Source organism: Petaurus breviceps, unplaced genomic scaffold, assembly GCF_028583685.1.
Source record: "Petaurus breviceps papuanus isolate PSGF00001 unplaced genomic scaffold, PetGlider_PUasm1.0 91041, whole genome shotgun sequence".
Lineage (NCBI taxonomy): Eukaryota > Metazoa > Chordata > Mammalia > Diprotodontia > Petauridae > Petaurus > Petaurus breviceps.
This window is the reverse complement of record NW_027187400.1, coordinates 13,118,753-13,138,095: the sequence shown is the minus strand read 5'-3', so window position 1 is coordinate 13,138,095 and position 19,343 is coordinate 13,118,753. Positions and strand designations below refer to the sequence as shown.

General features: G+C 45.9%; 1 protein-coding gene across 1 annotated transcript in view; it reads right to left on the bottom strand.

The window, feature by feature from the left end:
- Nucleotides 1–8,772: 8,772 nt before the first annotated feature.
- MUL1 (mitochondrial E3 ubiquitin protein ligase 1) overlaps nt 8,773–19,343 on the bottom strand; it is an 11,287-nt gene continuing 716 nt past the window's right edge. Inside the window, exons 2-4 of the mRNA XM_069079342.1 lie at nt 14,946–15,033; nt 13,177–13,297; nt 8,773–10,930 (exon numbers count right to left, since the gene is read on the bottom strand). Of these exons, the coding sequence (XP_068935443.1) occupies nt 10,201–10,930; nt 13,177–13,297; nt 14,946–15,033 (939 nt within the window). The 3' untranslated portion in view covers nt 8,773–10,200. The remainder of the gene's footprint in view (nt 10,931–13,176; nt 13,298–14,945; nt 15,034–19,343) is intronic.

Here is a 19,343-nt window from a genome sequence, read left to right as displayed (position 1 = left end):
CATTCAACGACTCAATCTAGACGTTATCTTTGACTCTCCTTTCTCTTGCCTTTCACACCAGTTCAGTGACCAATCCTGTCAATTCTATCTCTGAAGCATCTCTTGAATCCAGCTCTAGTCCCACTGTCCCACCCAAGTACAGCCCCTCACTCTGACCTGCTGAGATTATTGCCATAGCCTCCTACCCGGGCAGCTGCCACCTCTGTTCTCTTCTCCCTCCAAGCCTTCCCCTATATTGCTGTCAAATTATTCTTTCCTATGCAGAGATCGGGTCATAGCTCTCCTCTGTTCAAAAATCTTCAATTTCTGCCCTATTTTTTCCATGGTAAAATTCAAATTCTTTTGCCCAGGTAGCAGCTAAGGAGTAATCCGTCTGGTGAGTGACCCTGTTCAGCACCATCAATGTGCTTGGCACATAGTAAGATAAATGCATAACCTCCACCCTTTTTCTTTCATTCCCATGCCCACCCCCACCTGTTATGTGGGTCATTTAACACCAGAGGGCACCAGGGCTAACTGCCTAGCTCTGACTAGAGGGAGAGAATCTACAGAGATAATGACAGTCTAAACCTTATCACTTTTCTCTGGTCTAGGATTTGTGTGTGTGGATTAGTTAATCAAATCCCATGGCCTGCCCTCTAGGAAAAACTATACCCATTTGCCTCATTTCTCATTGTGTTTTCTAATTGGAAGGTAATAAGCATTTATTAAGCTCCTACTGTGTGTCCAGCACTGTATTAATCACTTTACAAATTTTATCTCCTTTGGTCCTCACAATATCCCTAGGAGATAGATGCTATTACTATTCCCATTTCACTGTTGAGAAAACTGAGGCAAACAGAGGTTAAATAATAACAGTAACAGCTAACATTTCTATAACACTTACTACATGCCAGGTAAACTGTGCTAAACACTTCACAAATTTTATCTCACTTGATCTTCACAATAATTCTGGGAGGTGGGTATTATTATTACCCCCATTTAACAGATGGGGAAACTGAGGCAAACAGATGTTAAGTGACTTGTCCAGGGTCATGCAGCTAGTAAGTATCTGAGACTGAATTTGAACTCATGTCTTCCTGACTCCTGGCCCATCATTTAGCATTAGCCCCATTTTACTGATGAAGAAACAGGCAAACAACACTTAAGTGACTTGCCCAGGGTCATACAGCTAGGAAGTGTCTGAGATTGGATTTGAACTCAGGTCTTCCTGCCTGGCATAATTCTATCCACTGCACTGCCTAGCTGCCATTGTACACAACAGAGAAGAAAATGCAGCTCACGAAGTGCTATGCCAGTCATTCAAGGCCCTCCTCAGGACAGTGACATCCCAGCTTAGTGGTCTCCTGTCCTTTCCATGGGATCTATACTTAGAAACCTCAGTTTGGTTAGACCCCATCTATCTATTTTTTTATTTTAAATGGCTCATACTTTCTTACACCTCCGTGCCTCCCCATCTTCACCTGAGGAATCCTGTCCCTCTCCTCCCATCAGGAATGTTCTTCTCCCACAAACTTCACATAGTACTTGGTTTTGCACCTCTCATACATTTGCCTGCAGTGTACATTCCCATTACCCAGTTCAGTAAACATTCATTCAACAGCTAAGTGTAGCAGATAGGAAACCAGACATGGAATCAGAAAAACCTCAGTTCAAATCTTGCCTCAGACACTTACTGGCTGTGTGACCCTGGACAAATCACTTAACCCCTGTCTTCCTTCGTTTCCTCAACCATAAAATGGGGATCATAATTACATCCACCTCCCAGGGTTGTTGTGAGGAACAAATTAGAAAATATATGTCAAGTATTTTTGTAACCTTTAAAACACTATATACATGCTAGATGTTATTAGTAATATTGTTAAGATAAAATGAAACAGTCACTGCCCAGAGGTGCTTATATTCTTCTAGGGAGAAACAAGAGATTAGTATCCTAAACAAAGGAACTTCAGGGGAGAGAGACCACTAATAACTCCCAGGATCAGTAGTGACCACAGAGGTAACTTCTCTGAAGAGAAGAGTGATCATGGATGGTGAGAAGCTTAAGCAAGATTTTGATGGAAACGAAGGCTCTTAAAAGGAAGAAGTGAAGATCCAGGGGATCCCGAACAAGGACAGCTCAGTCAAAGGTATGGGGAGAGGAGTGGTATGTCACGTCTGGGAAATGTGACTTCTCCTGCTGCAAACTAGGGTTGCCGAGCTCTGTGGGAGCACGAAAACTTCACTGAACTTTGTGACTCTCTTAGCTACTGCTCAAATTAACCTAAATAAAGCAGCTGGAGAACTTGGCTGAGACCAACGTGAAAACCCAATACAAGAGGAAACTGGGGCAAATCTAGACCAAGAGAAAGTGATGAATGATTCTACTTGGCCATGGTATGGCCTGGAAAATACCCCAGGGAATGACTGTTCATTCAGAGAAGGGTGACCATTGATGGCGAGAAGGCATAAGACCAGACTGTGTGAGGACTGCTTGAAATGAAGACAGTTAGCTTGGAGGAGACGCAGGGGAACGTGACCCTTGTCTTCAAGGTGAGGAAGGGCTACCATGGGGACATCCACCTTTGTGTTCCTCCTTCTTGGCCCCCTACAGGGCAGAACTAAGAGCAGAGGAGAAGCCTTGGGGAAGCAGATTTCTTTGGCTCAGTTGTAGGAAGAACTTCCTAACTAGAGCTGCTCAAGGTGGGATGACAGGCTCCTCCTTATTCACTAGGGATCTCCAGTGGATAGCCCACTAATTAGGGGTGTTGTTAAGAGGATTCCTATCTTATCACAGATTGACTGAGGTGATCTCTGAGGCCCTTTCTAGTTCTCTGATCCAGTAAGCTTCAGAAATCAATCCTGATTTGCTCTTAATTCCCTGTTTTGTTGAGGGGAGGTTCTTTTCAAAGCCTTCATATCTCTACACAAGCTCTCTTTGTTGGGCCCCAAGAGAATCTGAGGGCCAGGATGACAAGGAGTTGAAATATTGGGTTCCCGCTTCACCTCTGCCCAGGGCTGTTCTTATTCCTGAAACAGAGTTTGTAATCATTGGTCATTAGACTGAACCTAGTCCAACCCCTTCATTTTTCACCACTGAGGAAACCTGGGCTCAAATTTAAGTGCTTTGCTCAAGACCACACAGATGGCAGAGCTGAGATTTGAACTCAAGACCTTGGACTCCATATTGAACCCAGTTCAAATCCTGCCTCAGACACGGGACACTCCTGGGCAAGCCACGGATTCTGTGTCTGTTTTCTCATCTCTCAAATGTGGATTATAATAATAGCACATATCTAACAAGATGGGGAGGCTAGAATGATTTATGTAAAACAGGTTGAAAACCTGATAGCGTCATATAAATGTGATATTATTGCTATTTTTATTCCTCTCCTCCCCACCTTGGGTCAGAAGATCAAACAGACAGTGGTTGGAAAAGGGAGAGAAAAAGAGACAGAGAGAGAGAGAGAGAGAGAGAGAGAGAGAGAGAGAGAGAGAGAGAGAGAGAGGGAGAGGGAGGGAGGGAGAGAGAGAGAGAAAAAGAGGGAGAGAGAGGGAGGGAGGGAGAGGGGGAGAGAGAGAGAGAGACAGAGAGAGAGACAGAGACAGAGAGACAGAGACAGAGACAGAGAGACAGAGACAGAGAGAGAGAGAGAGGGAGGGAGAGGGAGGGAGAGAGGGAGAGGGAGAGGGGTGGGCAGGAGGTGGCATCCTTTCTGTCCTCCCTCTAGGTTCTGTCCTAAAGGAAGAAGTTAGCAATGGACAAGTCTGAATAAGACAGTGACTGCTGAGGGACCAACCTTGGGGCAAAATTGCCACCTGGTGGCCAGTGGAGGGAAGGCAACCTGGCAAAAGCTTCAGCCTCCATTTTTTTTCCCAGTATAGAGGTCTTAAGCTACGGTAGGTACTCTGTCCCAGGGAGTATGTCAGGGGTGGTCCCTGGAGAATCACCTGAACAGAGGGGTGTTCTCAAAAATAACAGAATTTTAAAACACAGGGTTTCAGAGCTGCAGGGAGTCTTACAATTAAAAATGCTCAGATTGGAAGGGACCTGGAAAAAGAGAGTTATCAGAGCTTGAAGGGCCAGCAGGGCCCTAAGGAACCTCAGACCGTAGAATGTCAGGGTAGGAGGTTCCTCAGAACACAGAATGTTGGGGCCAGATGAGAACGTGGAACAGAAAAGGTCAAAATTGGAAGGAACCTTAGAACAAAGAATGCCGGGGCTGAAAGAAGAGAGAATATAAAAGCTGAAATGGACCTTGGGGCATAGAACATGAGAGCTGGAAGTGACTTGTTTTTTAATAAAAAAAAAAAATAAAAACCCAACATATCAACTAATTATGAGAGTATATGCAACATTCCATACTCATGGCCCCCTTACCTCTTGGAAGGGGTTAAGTGACCTGCCCAAGGTCACACAACTAGTGTTTAAGATTGGATTTTGAACCAAGGTCCTCCTGCTTGGGGGCCAACACTCTATCTAGCTGCCCCTGGAAAGGGCTTTAGAGCATGGGATATTAGAAGTGAGATGAACCTGGGGGAGAGAATTTAATCCAATCTCCTCATTTCTATAGATGAGGAAACTGAAGCCCAAAAAGAAATATGTGCTAAAGATCACGAAATGAGTCAGTAGCAAAGTCAAGACTAGACTCCATGTTGCCCAATCCTAGACTGCTGTTATTTTGGCTTTTCCATTTCTCTTCTTGGAGAGATGCCAAATTTGATACCCCAAGTCATGGCCCCAAGATTAGAGAGAGACTCATCTAGAACCAAAATCAAAATTCTCTCCAACTCCCTTCTACTGGAGCTTTCCTCCAGCCCCTCCAAGGCTAGGTCATTCAGGCCTCCTGGAATCATACCCAAGCGACCTCCACATCAGATGGGCTAGGAAATGGCTGAGAAACTGGCCCAGGCAGCCCAGCTCCATCCCTTCCTGGAGATGGCAAATATAAGCTTATAGAACATGGAAATGGGAATCTTCCAAGACTTTCTTTGGTAAACCCAGACTGGTGAGATATAGTGGCTCAGTGTCCTCCCTTCAGACAGATAGCCATGACAGCAGAGGGAGGCCAACCATAAATGCAAACACCTTACCGTACTGATCACCTGAGGATTCATAGACTATTGGAGCTGGAAAAGACCTTACGACAAAACACATCAGAGCTGGGAGAGCCCTTAGAACATAGAATATCAGAGTTGGGAAGGGCCTTAGAACACAGAATGTCAGAGCTGGGAGGAGCCTTAGAACACAGGATGTTATAGCTGAATGGGAAGCAATTTATAGTTAGAATAATTTAGCCCAGGTCCCTCACCTTAAATATAGGGAAACAGAAGCCCAGAAAAGTGATTTAAATAGAGAGCCATGTAACCCTAGGCAGTTGTTCTCAAGCACCAGAACCCAGCTCTGCCTCCCTAGAACCCTGACCCCTCCTTTTAGGCAGAGACTAAAGTAACTGTAGTCCCAAGGGTAGTACCCAAAGCCAGCCAGGCCCACTCCTAGACCAGCCACACCAGGCTGTCCAGGGGCTCAGGCTCCTCCTGGGCTCTTCTCACCAGAGTCCTGTTCTAGGCTCCAGGCCCATTGCCCTCTGGGGACTCTGGGAGGGCAAAGAGGTGATGGCATATGACAGACTTGTAACAGAGACAAAGGGTCTCTTTTCCCCTCAAGTTTCCTGGGCTCTGACACTTAGCTGGGTGATCCTGGGCAAGTCACAGCCTCTGTGAGTGTTTCCTCATCTGTAAGTGTTTCCTCATCTGTAAAATGGGCATACTGATACAATGTGGTTACCATTAAGCACTATAGAAACATGAACAATTATTTTTATAGGTTTGGGGTGGTCAGAAAAGGAGCAGGCCACAAATTACCACCCTAATTACCTTTCACTCTCATTACTAAATCTGTCATGGTCAACATCTGCCTCTCTACAGTGGTCCACAAAACCTCAAAGGAGTTATCTTGGGCTAGATGCAGATTCCCCAATGTGGCCCCAGACACTGATGTTCCCCAGCTAACTTAGACCTTCATCCCTGTGCTGAAGTCATTTTCATGGTGGCACGCTTGTCACAGAGGTGGGGCTGTGTTAAGAAGTACAACATGCCCAATCAAGAAACGGGATGCCTACATTTTAGTCCCAGGGTCAGTGGCTAATGCAGGCTCCCCAGTCTGACATCGGAAAGGAGCACACCTCGGGTCTCTTGAGTCCTGACTGCCTTGTGCTAGCTGTTACACAGACCTTTCAGTCCTCAGACTTATGACCATGGACTGCAGCTCTTCCTCCAACCACTCAAACGCCGGCCATCTCTCTGCCTGTCTCAATAATCAGCTTTGATTACTCAACTCTGCTGAATGATTCAGGAGAACTCAGATCCCTCACCAGAACCCATGAAGTCATGCCCAATTTAGCCAGTAGGATCCAGGCCCCAAAGAGTCCATGATCTCAATCCTTGGGCTCCATAGCCCCAGGCCCAGTGGAGGGGTCTGGCAAAGGGCTAATGAACTGCAGCAAGGCAGTAACCTTCAGGAAGGGAGAGGCCATTCCCCCAGGCCTGGGAGTTAGAACAAAAAGGCAGCTGCAGGGGAAGTGGCTAATGAGCACTTCTGGGAGCAATTCAGCTTAGAATACATGGAAATTTATTTCATTCAAAATGGATGTTAACGCCATCTAATTGGAAAGAAAACACAATTTTCCCGTTCTGGGTTTCTGCAAAGGCAATCCTGACACCTCGCAGAGGAGCTAGCCCGGGGGAAGTCACAGCTGATTTGCAAGGCTGGCCAAGCCCTGCACACGAGGACCTTAAAATACCTCGGTCCCCAATGCCCCCACTCTCCCCAACCTTAGCAACTCAAGCTAACTGGTGTGCCTGTCCCTGCAGCATATGTCAATACCTACAGACTCCAATGTTGCCCCACACCTCCAGCCAGCTCCAGACCCCACAGGACCAAAGGTCCAGTGGAGGTGGTCGGGGTACCTAGAGTCTGAATTGGGGAGGGGTCATCAGGGTGAGCAAACTCCAAACCCAAGTCACTTTATTCAGAGGGGGTCTGCAGAATGCCAACATCCAACGGGACTGAGGTATGAGAGAATTCATCTCTCCAGCTGTAGGCAAAGGCTCAGGCTAGGGAGCCCATACTAGAATAGGAAATCAAGATTTTGAGTTGGCTCAGCCCAGGAGATCCAGGCTTCATCTCATGGGCCAGTAAGGTCACAGATGAGAGGATCAACCTTCCCAGCCTCAATGTGAGTTCATATAACAAACCTCCCTCCTCCCAACTCAACTAATCCTAATCTCAGAATCTAAAGGCCATTGCCTCCAGGAAGCCTTCCAGTATAGACAACTTCAATATAGAGGGGTCAACTAGTCTCATTGGTTGGTTCCATGAAAATCTATTAATAAGAAGGGGGAAGAGAATGCCCAGTCAGGTCTATGTAGTTACAATAAGGATGGCCAAGTTGCCAAAGGGTGTTGAGTGAGGTCCTAAGTGGAGTTTGGTTACTACGTATTATTAACCACAGGCTACCACAAAAGAACACTGGTTGATGCACTCTTATTTGGGGGATGCCTATACTGTTGTCCCACAAACCCATTAAACCAGAATGATCAGGGCTGTTCCAGTTAAAAAACTGTGGCTATCATGCCTAGAATTTAGTGCCAGAATCAACTCTCAGATTAGCCATCCCAGAACTTCTTAAACTTTTTGGTCTCAGGACTCTTTTACACTAAAAATTGAGGACCTTCCTGAAGAGCTTTTATTTATGTAGATTTTATCTATAAATATTTACCATATTAGGAACTAAAACATCTTAGCATTCTAAAGGGTTGTCCTCACTGACACCCTCAAAAGGTCTTGGGAAATCCTGGGTGACTTTGAAACACTCTGAGAATTGCTGATCTTAGTGCAACCCTTTTATATTACAGAGAAAGAAAGAGGCCCAGAGAAGCAAAGGACCTTTCCCAGGTTAGAAAGTAGCAGAGCTGGGCAGCGAGGTGGTGCAGTGAATAGAGCACCGGCCCTGGAGTCAAATTTGGACTCAGAGACTTTAACACTTACTAGCTGTGTGACCTTGGGCAAGTAACTTAACCCCAATTGCCCTGCCCTCTCCCCTCCAAAATGAAAAAAAAAAAAGTAGCAGAGCCAGGATTCAAACCCAGATTCTGGCCCCAAATTCAGTGTTGTTTCCATTCAACCATAAAACCTCTCATACATAGATCATCCGTTTTCAAAATGATGCAGTAAATATACACAAGACCAAAGCCATACTGAGCCCAGCTTTACATCACTGCTCAGGTCAGAAGACTTTCAGGGTTGCACAGCAGGAGATTTAGATGCCCAGGCTGGAGCACTGCAGCTCCATGAGGTCCTCTGGCACCTCAGCAGAGCTGGCAGAGGCTAGAGCAATGGACCTGGAGGAAGAAAGGCTCAAGCTCAAATCTGTCCTCAGATGGTACCAGCTGTTTGACCCTAGCTGTTTGTTTGTAAGTGACACGTCATTTAACTGCCTCAGTTTCCTCATCTGTACAATGGGGATAATAACAGCACCTAACTTTAGGTCGAGGTGTGAGGACCAAATGAGTTGGTTATAAAGTGCTCTGCAAACCTCAAAGAACTAGATGTCAGTGCTGGCTATTATTTGTTCCTGTATAATATATATATGTGCATATATGTATATCTAACCATATGTGTGTGTGTCTGTATGTGTTATAACCCTAAATGTAGCTGTGATTCAGAGGTTTATGAAGTGAGGCAAGAGAAGCCCTACGGCAAATGTACACAAAGCAATGGACTCACATCAGTTTCAACATAAAATATTTACTCTGTGTCTTCCGCCCGTAAGCCGAAGGGGACGCTGCATAGTATTGGTGTTACGGTGACACCCCCGTTCTCAGGGAAGGCCGGAAGCAGGACTTGGGGAAGGAGACACAAGACAGGCTACAAACATGGCCTTTGGCTTGCTGAAGAAGTGCTGGGAAAGGGGATTTTCCCCACCCCCTGGCTGGTGCTCACGAAATTCAAGCAGGCAAGGAAGAGAGAAAGCAACACAAGAAGAAATGTTATCAGACCCATGGGACAGTCTCACTTTGGGGAAGGGGGGATCAAGTAAGAGCTCGGTGCTCCCATACTCCTGATGGTCGGCAGGCTAATGCAGTTATATCCTCTAAGTCTGGGCCACTTTCCATCTTCCCCTGAAACAGAGGCCACACCTGATCATGCCCTGGCCCTGAAAGATCTTAAGACTCCCAGCTTAAAGCCAGAGCGCAGGGATCCTGGTGTCTTCTCCAGTAATCAAGACTGTCATCAACACATTAGCTCTGCTAAGAAGGCAGTGGGTGCCCTGAGGGTGAGGCAGCCAAAAGGGGACAAAAAGAGGAATTTAGAAAGCAGGCCTGATTTTGGCTATCACCGAGAAAATTGATTAGCTTTCTCCCCTAATGTCCCCTTCAAGTTCCGGCCCACCATGCTGGGGGTACAAGGCATAAGACAAAGTATTGCTTCCTTACTTCTCCACATGCCTGTACAAACACATCCCCCTTACTTGGTTGATGAGAGGGATGAGGAGGAAGGAAAGTCTATCAACATATAATTTCCTAGCAATTTTGGTTAAAATCACTGAACAATATGCAAGTGGTGGAGCAGAAAAAAAAAAAAAACAGGCCTAATAGCAGCTGGCACCGCCTGTTTTGACCCCAGGCTTTTCCTGAGGCAGATCTGAAAACCTAACCCCCACTCACTATCTGCTTTCCCTTTTCTCCTGCTGGGATAACTGGGTCACTGAACCCAGGCTGTATCCTAAACCAACGGGGATCACACAAATCATTTGGCATTATGCTGGAAAAAATCTCAGACATAAGTGAGGAAGAGAACAGGTTGTGAGGTTAAGGGGTCTAGTGAATTTTTCTCTTTCAAACACACACACACACACACACACTCACACAGAACCCTCATGCCTCAGAAATGGCAGAAAAGACGCAGTTGGCTTTGCTATATACACCCACCCAGTAGATGGCCCTTTGGCTCTCCTGTTTTTTGATTCAAAGCATAATCCCACAGGCCTCAGTGTCCAGTCTCTGTTGCTGTATTTAAGAGATCAGGATGTTTTCTCTCTCCCTTTAATGACTCCTAGTGGTTACAAGTGGTCACCACCAGATTCTTTCTCTAAGGGACTGGTAAAATCCATTGAAAAGGAGAACCATTTCCACTATAAACTCCAAATCTTCAAACAGTTAGCTGTTGTACAAAGGAACTACCCGGAGAATCTCCTGTCTACAAATAGGGCACTTCTTTGGCTCGGGCAAGGCCTGGTAGCATTCACTGCATGAGCAGACATGACCACACTCCAGAAAGACGCACGACTTCATGTTGCTCAGACACACGACACAGGAATTTTTCAAAGTCTCCCTGTCGTCAGCACTGGCCGCCCGCAGGAGCCGGGCCTCGTGCAACCGGAACTCCTCCTGCATCTGCTTCATCCGCTGCCGCTCTCGCCGGTGCAGGTACTGCCTGCGCAGGATGAAGAAAAGGGTGGCGCAGGTGGCAAAGCCGAAGATGACCGTCAGGATCTTCCAGAGCTTGACACTAGACTCCTGCCTCTGCAGGAGGCTGTCAAAGTCCCGGCTGCTCAGGTAGTACTGCAGGCCCTGCTTGGGGGGCTGCAGGCGGATGGAATTGTTGTCTAGAACCAGCTCCCCCACTCCAGTGATAGTGGCCCCCACCTTGAGCATCTCCTCTGTCTCCTGGATGCCTTTGGGCCTCTCCCCACTGATGTAGTGACCAATCACATCAGTAAAGGACTGGATCGTGGGGTGGAACTTCTCATACACCGTTTCTAGGCCAAGGTCAGCAGCATCCAGGGGCTTCAGGACTCGCACCGCCACACCTGTGCCATCTTCGTGGGGCACCAGGTCAAAGGGCACTGTATTTGTTCTCTGGTGGATGATTTTTTCACAGTCATTCCTAGAAGGGGAGAATAAGAACATGAGACAGAAGGCAGCAAAAGAGAACGATGAAAGTCAGTAGATGAATTTGTGAATTCCCGTTAACCGTGTATTTGATTGTGTAGCTCTCGAACTTTTTCAGTCAATGGGCCATCTGAGGGGGGCAAAAGGCCCCAAAATATTTCCTGTTCTCTTTGTCATAGTTTTTGTTTTAAATCCATCAGAATCTGATGGGAAAATATTTTCTGTCACACAAGCAAAGAGCCCTCTATTAAATATTTAAATTACCAATTTATGCCAGATAAGAATATGTAGAAATTTGTAAAAACAAGATTTAGGGCAACAGGGGCAGCTAGGTGGTGCAGTGAATAGAGCACCAGCCCTGGAGTCAAGAGGACCCGAAGTTCAAATCCAGCCTCAGATACCTGACACACTTACTAGCCATATGACTTTGGGCAAGTCACTCAACAACAACTGTCCTCCAAAAAGCAAAAAAAATTAGGGCAACAAGAGACAACACCAAGAATAAATTATTTAAATTTGCTAGACTATAAAATCCAAAAGATGGGATCCTCTCTAAATTCTATCTCTCCCCAATGGCGAGCACAGTGGTCTGCACACAATAGGGAGCTAATAAATGTCTGTGGGATTTGATTAAATTGCATGGATCTGATGCTGGAAAAAAACTGAGAGGAGGATTTCCTGACTCAAACTATACTGTAGACCAGGAACAGGTCTAAACTCTCTACAATCCTCCTCCAATCTGGCATGAGGGCTATTAGTCAAGGAGGCCTGGCTTGAGAATGGGGCAGGGAAAAGGAAATGTGGAGGAAAAAGAGTCTGAGGATAAAAGGGAAGAAGAAAAATAATCAGTGACATGAGCTCCCATTTCTATTGGGTTTTACACTCCGTAGAGCCTTTCCTCACAACTCCATGAAGCAACTAATGGAAGTATACCCATACCTGTACTAATTAATTACTCACAGGGCTGCGGTGAGGAAAGCATTTTGCAAACTTTAAAGCACTAGAGAAATATAGCCCATGATGCCCTCTTGTGTAAAGGAAGAGTAGCCTGGAGAAGAGAGGGTCGGGCTTGGATGACTCAAATCCTTCCCATGCTTGCTTGGTGACCTTAGGCGAGGCAGATAATACCATGTGTCAGACAACTCCCTAAAATATCAGCTGCAATCTGGCTTGGAAGAGAGTTCTCATGCTCGGAGTTCCCATGAAACGGATGATGCATCTTCCCCTCTAAGCCTACCTTATACCTATTTTGTGTCTCCTACATACCTGTATATGCAAACAGCATCTTCCTCCTAGAATGTAAACTCCTTGAGGGCAGGGACTTCTCTCCTCTTCCTCCGGTCACCTAGCACAGTGCCTAAGCTTTTCATAAATGTGTGTTGACTGTCCTCCTTTAAAAACATGACTTCCTTAATGTCTAGGTCTAATCAGGTCTGCCCCCACCAGCGACAAAATAAACTCCAACTACTCCCTAACACCTGGAGGATCAAATTTGAACCCCTCTGTTTGGTGTCCAAAGCCCTTCCCACCTGGGTCCCTTGCTAACATCCCAGCCTTCTTCTACACTGCTGCCCTCCCAATCCTCCCCTTTACTGTCCATCCCTACTGGCCAACCTGCTGCCCCTCACGTGTCTGTCTCCAACTTCCATCAGCATGTCTCTGCACTGGCTGACCCCTTCCTCACCTCCACCTCTTCAGAATCCCTGGCTCAGGCACTGTCATCTAAAGGAAGCCTCAGTGCCTAGTGCCTGGCCCCTGAGATTACCGTGGAACTACTCCATGTACACCTACACAAGCACACATTGTCTCTACCATAAGAACAGAGGTTCTGTGAGGGCACGAATTATTTTTGTGCTTCCTTTGGCATGAAGTGGGGGCTTAATAACTGTTTATCAATAAAAATGAGGAAACTGAGGGTCAGAGAGGTTAAATGGTATATTACTTGCCCAGGGTCACAGACCTCCTAAGTATTGGAACCAGAACAAGAGGCTAGATCTCCTGACCCTAGAAAGGCAGGTTTTTGGACCTTGGGTGGTAGAGCTTTTGTGAACCAGTGAACATCTCCTACAGAGGGATGGCTGGGAACACAAACTGTCAACCTGCTCTGGGAGTCACTTCTCTTTTCTTGAAGCTTCCCCATTTTACAAAGAGAGTAACCTGACATTATGAATGAAGCCCCAGGGATCCAGCAAGGGAAGAGACCATCCAAAAGCTCCTAAGCAGCAGGGAAAAGGTACACACCAGAGATGGGTTGTTCGATTCCACACCATCTTGTGCTCCTGGAGGGTCAGTCTCTGAATCACTCCTTTGCAGTTTTCCACAAACTGGCTGTTAAGGGTTTCCTTGACAGAACGCACAGCTCCTGAAGGGGAAGAGAGATTCCTTAAGAACTGTCCTGCTATGGAAAGCTTCTACACACACAAAAAAAAAATCAATTTCCCCTTAAAATGGGGAAATCTATCTTTGCATTGACTCTGAAAAGGATATAGAAGCAGGAACTAACAAAAATATAGGATACCAGAAGCCATTCCCCAGTGGATCTGTGGTCAAAGTACATGATGTGAACAGTCTTCAAAAGAAGAACCATAAACTATTAACAGCTGTCTGAAAGGCTGCTCCAAATCACTAATGATAACAAAATACAAATCAAAATTTCATCTCACTCTCAGCAAATTGGCAAAGAAGTCAAAAGATGGAAACAGTAAGTGTTGGAGAGGATGCCAAAAAACAGGCACTTCAATTCACTGTCAGTACAGCTGTGAATTGGTAAAATCTTTCTGAAGACAATTTGGAATTATGCTAACAAAGTGACCACAAAGTCACTGATCCAGGGATCGCACTGCTAGGCAAACACCCCCAAAAGGGCAAAGACAAAGGGAAGGTTCACATTCAGCAAAATAAAATATTCATAGCAGCACTTTTTTTGTGGCAATAAAAACTAGAAACATAGTAGGTGCCCAACAACTGGGGACCGGATCAACAAACTGTGGAACATTTACTACACAGTAAGAAATTATGAAAATGAAGAATCCAGAGAAGATTGGGAAGGACTTTTAATGCTAAGTAAAGTCAGAACAACCAGGAAAGCCATACTCACAAGTGGCTACAATGATGCAAATGGAAAGAGCCAAAAAGACAGTTAACCTGTATAGCTACAAGGGCCACACCGGGCCTCAGAGAAGAGTTGAGAAAGGCAAACCTGCTTTGCAGAGGTGGAGGACAATGGGCAGAATGCTGCATGTGCTGGAAGGTGCAGCTGATGTGCTGGCTGGTTTTATGGAACAGCTTTTTTTTTTCTCACTGTTAAAAAGGATTTGCTTTGGCCTCAGACACTTAACACAAAAAACTAGCAGTGTGACCTTGGGCGAGTCACTTAATCCCACTCCAAAAAAAATAACAACAACAACAAAAAGGATTTGCTTGTTGCAGAAAGGAGAAGGGAGGGATATATTTGGGAATAGAAGTAACATAAAAACAGAAGGTGTCAATAAAAATGTTCTTCCTCGTCTCTGAGTAAGTTCAAGTTTTTATTCACTTAGATGAAATTAATTTCACTTAGGCAATGGAAAAATCAATTGAGAAATTCCTTTGCACAGCACATTTTTTTTTTGCTTTTTGGAGGGCAATTGGGGTTGCATAACTTGCCCAAAGCCACACGGCTAGTTTTGTGTGTGTGTGATCCGAACTCGGGTCCTCCTGACTCCAAGGCCAGCGCTCTACTCACTGCGTCACCTCGCTGCCCCTATGCAGAGCACAATTAAGTGCTAACTATGCACTGGGCACTGGGGCTCCTGAGACTAAAACACAAGTCTGGACTTAAGGAAGGAGGGGAAGGGGTGATAAAGCTTTCCTTGAGGAGGATGAGGCTGCAAAGTGGCAGTGATGAGGAAGAAGAGCATCCCAGTGGGGAGGGGGCCAGGGGACAGGCCATGTACCAGCCACCTTTCCATCAGGTGGCTTCTCCTTCACCCTACTCCCTCCCACTGAACCCGGCCCGTAAGTGAGCATACCCTCAATGACTGCGTAAGGCACACACTTTCCAGGAGCTTCAGTCAGGATACTCTTCAAATCTTCACCCAAGTGAATTTTTTTGGCTCCCTAGGGGAAAAAGGACGTTAAATTATCAATGTTATGACACATTCTATCAAACCCAGCAGTATTTAAAGAACAGCAATAAATGCGGGTGAACTGGACAGGAGAAAGCTTACGTTTCTACTTCGATCGAGTGGTTGGGAACTCTCAAGAAGCAGTAACACAAAGTACCAAAAATGGAAACCGAGTGATCACCCGTTATCAGACGTTAACTGATGAAAACACAAGTAAGAATATTCTCTAGAGAAATTATGTTCAAGAACCAAGACTTTACATGGCAGCTAGGTGGCACTGTGAATAGAGCACCAGCCCTGTAGTCGGGAGGACCTGAGTTCAAATCCAGCCTCAGACACTTAACACAAAAAACTAGCGGTGTAACACTGGGTAAGTCACTTAACCCCATCTGCCCTCCAAAAAGCAAAAAAAAAAAAAAGAACCAAGACTTTTAAAATGCTATCCATTTGTATATAAATTTTTCTAAATTACATGACATCTCCCCTGCCTGGCTAAATGGATGGCACCGAACACCTCACCCTTTCCAGACAATTCAGTCACCAACAGCCATTACTTTGCTGTGACCTAGCCGTGCCTCAAGCCCCGGTGCAAGGATTCAGCTGCCTGACCCAGGTTCTCTCTTAGAACATTGTCCAAAAGCACTTCACAGCTGCTTGGCCCCAAAACTGCACAAGTTATTTTAAACTGATCTGTGTGCAGATCATCCCCACCCCACCCCCCATTAGACTGCAATAGCCCTGAGGGCAGAGACTCTCCATTTCCATCTCTAGCTCTCTCCCTCAAGCACAGTTTAGGCATTTAACAAGTTTTCTAAATTGAATAGCCTCTACACACAACAGCCCCAGATGCTACACTCAAAAGCCCTGATGACTTCTTGGAGGTGTCCCTTTATTGTGGTTGTAAGAGACACACAAAATAAAGTCAAGGGGCTACGAAGTTCTCCTTTGAATAAAATGCATGAGCTTTATTTAGTACGGCAATAGTTTTTTTATTTGTTTTGGGTTTTCTTTTTTGCTTTTTGGAGGGCAATTGGGGTTAAGTGACTTGCCCAAGGTCACTTAGGCTAGTTTTTGTGTTAAGTGTCTGATGTCATATTTGAACTCAGGTCCTCCTGACTCCAGGGCCAGTGCTCTACTCACTGTGCCACCTAGCCGGCCCTACACCTAGCTGCCTCTACAGGAACGGTTTAACAGCTATTTGGCCGGCTCAGAGACCTTTTTTGCTTCCTTCCTGCTGGCAGGAGGACTGTTTCGAAAATCATATGAGATAATTGTACAGCACTTCCTGCAGTGGCCGACACATAGCAGCACTTACTCCCTTCTCCCTGCCTTTCCCATCGTTTCAGATAACAGGTAGCCAAATAACAGATTCCCAGGTATGGGGCTTGTAGGCAACATCTTCTACTATGACCAACCTTCCATTTAAGTGGTTTCTATAATCAGTCTCAGAAACAAATCCATTCACCAAGCACCACAGGGGACATGGCAAAGTAAAAGGCATGGTCCCTCCAATAAAAGAGGCAACATCAATAGAACACTGGGACTTGGAATACAGTCAAAACTGAGAACTGGGTTTGAATCCAGACTTACTAGCTGTGTGACCTTGGGCAGATCACTTTGCAGCTCTAGGCCACAAATTCCTCATCTGTAAAATGGGAATAATTACACTTTCACCTCAGAGTTGTGAGGAAAACACTTTGTAAGCCTTAAAGTACTATATAAAAGCAAGGGTTTGTTTTTTTTTTTTACTGCTGTTAGATGAGCTGATAAACTAGATAAAGAAATAAAGCTGTGCTACATATACTAGGGGCCCTCAGCCTAAAGTTTAACCCTCTTTTTTGGTGGGGAGGGCAATTGGGTTTAAGAGACTTGCCCAAGGTCACACGGCTAGTAAGTGTTAAGGGCCGAATTTGAACTCAGGTCCTCCTGACTCTAGGGCAAGTGTTCTATTTACTGCCCCACCTAGCCACCCCAACCCTCTTTTTACAGATGAGGAAACTGAAGCTGGGAGACTTTAAGTGACTGGCCAAGGCAATATCTGAATTGTAGTCTTCCTCACTCCAATCCAACAGCCCACCCTATGCATCCCTTCACCGTACTACTGATAAAATGTTGAAAAGGCAGGAAGGCCCCAGGATGGTAGACTCTGAATGTCAGGCAAAGGAGTCTGAATTTTATCTGGTAAATCAGAAGTCACTGAAGGACTCTGAGCAGAGGGGTGACATGAATAGATCTAAGCAGACTTGCTGCTTGGGAATACCAGTTACCTCAGCATCTAGGGCAAGTTTAATGCTTGTTAGAGTAAACCAAAGTCAATCTTGTTTTCTTACCTCTCCTAGACTAAACACTAGACATGGCCCATCTCATGGTGTCAGAAGCACCCTTCTCTTCCGATCTCCTACAGCCCTGCACCCAACACACCATGTGTCAGGAAGGACTGGAGCCCGGGTCTCCCCAACTCCAAGGCCACTCTCTACCCACTGGGCCAGGCCTATCTATCTCTGTGTGTGTGTGTACACATACACACACACACACACACACACACCTATCAGAAGGAAGTTCCCCGCTGGTTTCATACAATGATGCTCATTTTAAAAAAAGACTGGTATTTCAAATTCCTTTGCTGGGCATTTGAATCCTCCCATAAACTGCATGTAATGGAAAGGGCAATAGACTGAAGTCTGAATAACTGCTAAATCAAACCCCTGTTCTGACACTTACTGCTGAATTACCTTGGACAAGCCACTCTCTCTGGAAATCAGTTCCTCTACTGTGAAGCAACAGGCTTAGACCAGAGCTCTGAGGTTTCTTCTAGATCTAAACCCACAATTACTTCCCCAATAAAGCATTTCTCCTCTTTCCTCTAGGCCATGCTTTCTTCGCCCCCTAAAATTCCCTGTATTCCTCCTTTCTGTTCAGGCTGCCCCTGCCTAGATTTTTGTCCCTTCTTCCTCTTCCTAAGAAATTCCTATCTACCCTCCAATGCCATTTTAATGTCACTTCCTCCATAAAGGCTTCCCTGATCCTCCCCCATCATAAGGACTCTGCCCTTTGACTTCACATAGCACTTCATTTTTACCTCTGTAAGGTATCGATTTTCTTTTCCCCTGAATCATTTCAGTTTGTTTTGTAGGATAAGAGGCACAACAAAAAGCATGAACAAATATTATCTTAGGAATGACTCCATAATGACCATTGGACTGAGATGTTTATTGGTGCATATCACAGTCATTTCTGGAATTCCACCACTCCAAATGAACCCCTCTTTTTGGCAAAAAAAAAAATACTAAGGTATTAATTATATAATGTTGTGTATTACAGCTTTCTGTTTTAAGTGGAGTGTAAGTCACTTGGGAAGGACCTTGTGTGTCTAAACTTTGTAAATCCTTCTACCCTTAGAACACAAGTATATAATAAGTATTTAATTGCACTCCGCAAGTATTCCAGTGCAAATTATTAATGCTCTTCAGGCAATCTTAGGGGGAAAAAATTTTTAAGGTTTTCCTTCTTTATTCCTCCTATATATAAGAATAACGGTGTATGTATTCTCCTTAGGCTCAGGAGGGAGCACGGCTGATGCCAAGCTGGAAAATGGTGTGAAGAAATTCCTAAATTGCGATTTTAGGCTGTGGCTCCGCTTGCAGCTGGGACGGAAGGTCCCACAAGCCAAAGATCACAACGACCAAACTGCCCGTGTCATCATAACCCCCACGAGTGGGTCACACGGACTGAGCTGAGAATCCGCGGGGATGGAGGGAGCCACCATCCACCGCCCTGGGGACCAGGCGGAGAAGCCCCTTCCACCTACCCCTAAAGCAGCTACGCCTCCCTCCAAGGTTCCTCTTTTCTAGGCCCTTGTCTACAAGCCCTGGATCCATCCTCAGCCGGCCCTGACTTCCTTCCCTTCCGGGGAGGCTACTGGTCACCCTCCTTCCCAAAGGGGCTGCAGGGACAGGGGAGCCACCGCCTCCCGGTCCCGGGACCGACACTGACCAAGCGCCCGCAGCGGCCCGGGGCCAGGCGGTGCTGAACAATGGGGATAGAAGGGGCAAAAGCCGGGCCTGCTCTCGGGCGGCTCACCCCCTAACGGGAAAACAACGAAAACGTAGGAAAACCGGGTGTGGACAGACCGGCAGATACAGAGGGAGAGGGGGGGAGAAATTAGAGGGGACGGGACGGAGAAGGAAGGCTAGGTACAGAAGGGCAGCAAAAACAAGTGATGGGCATTTATATGTGTGTATGTGTGTGTGTGTGTGGGACAGATGAGTAGCTACATAGATATCACGTATATACATACATAGA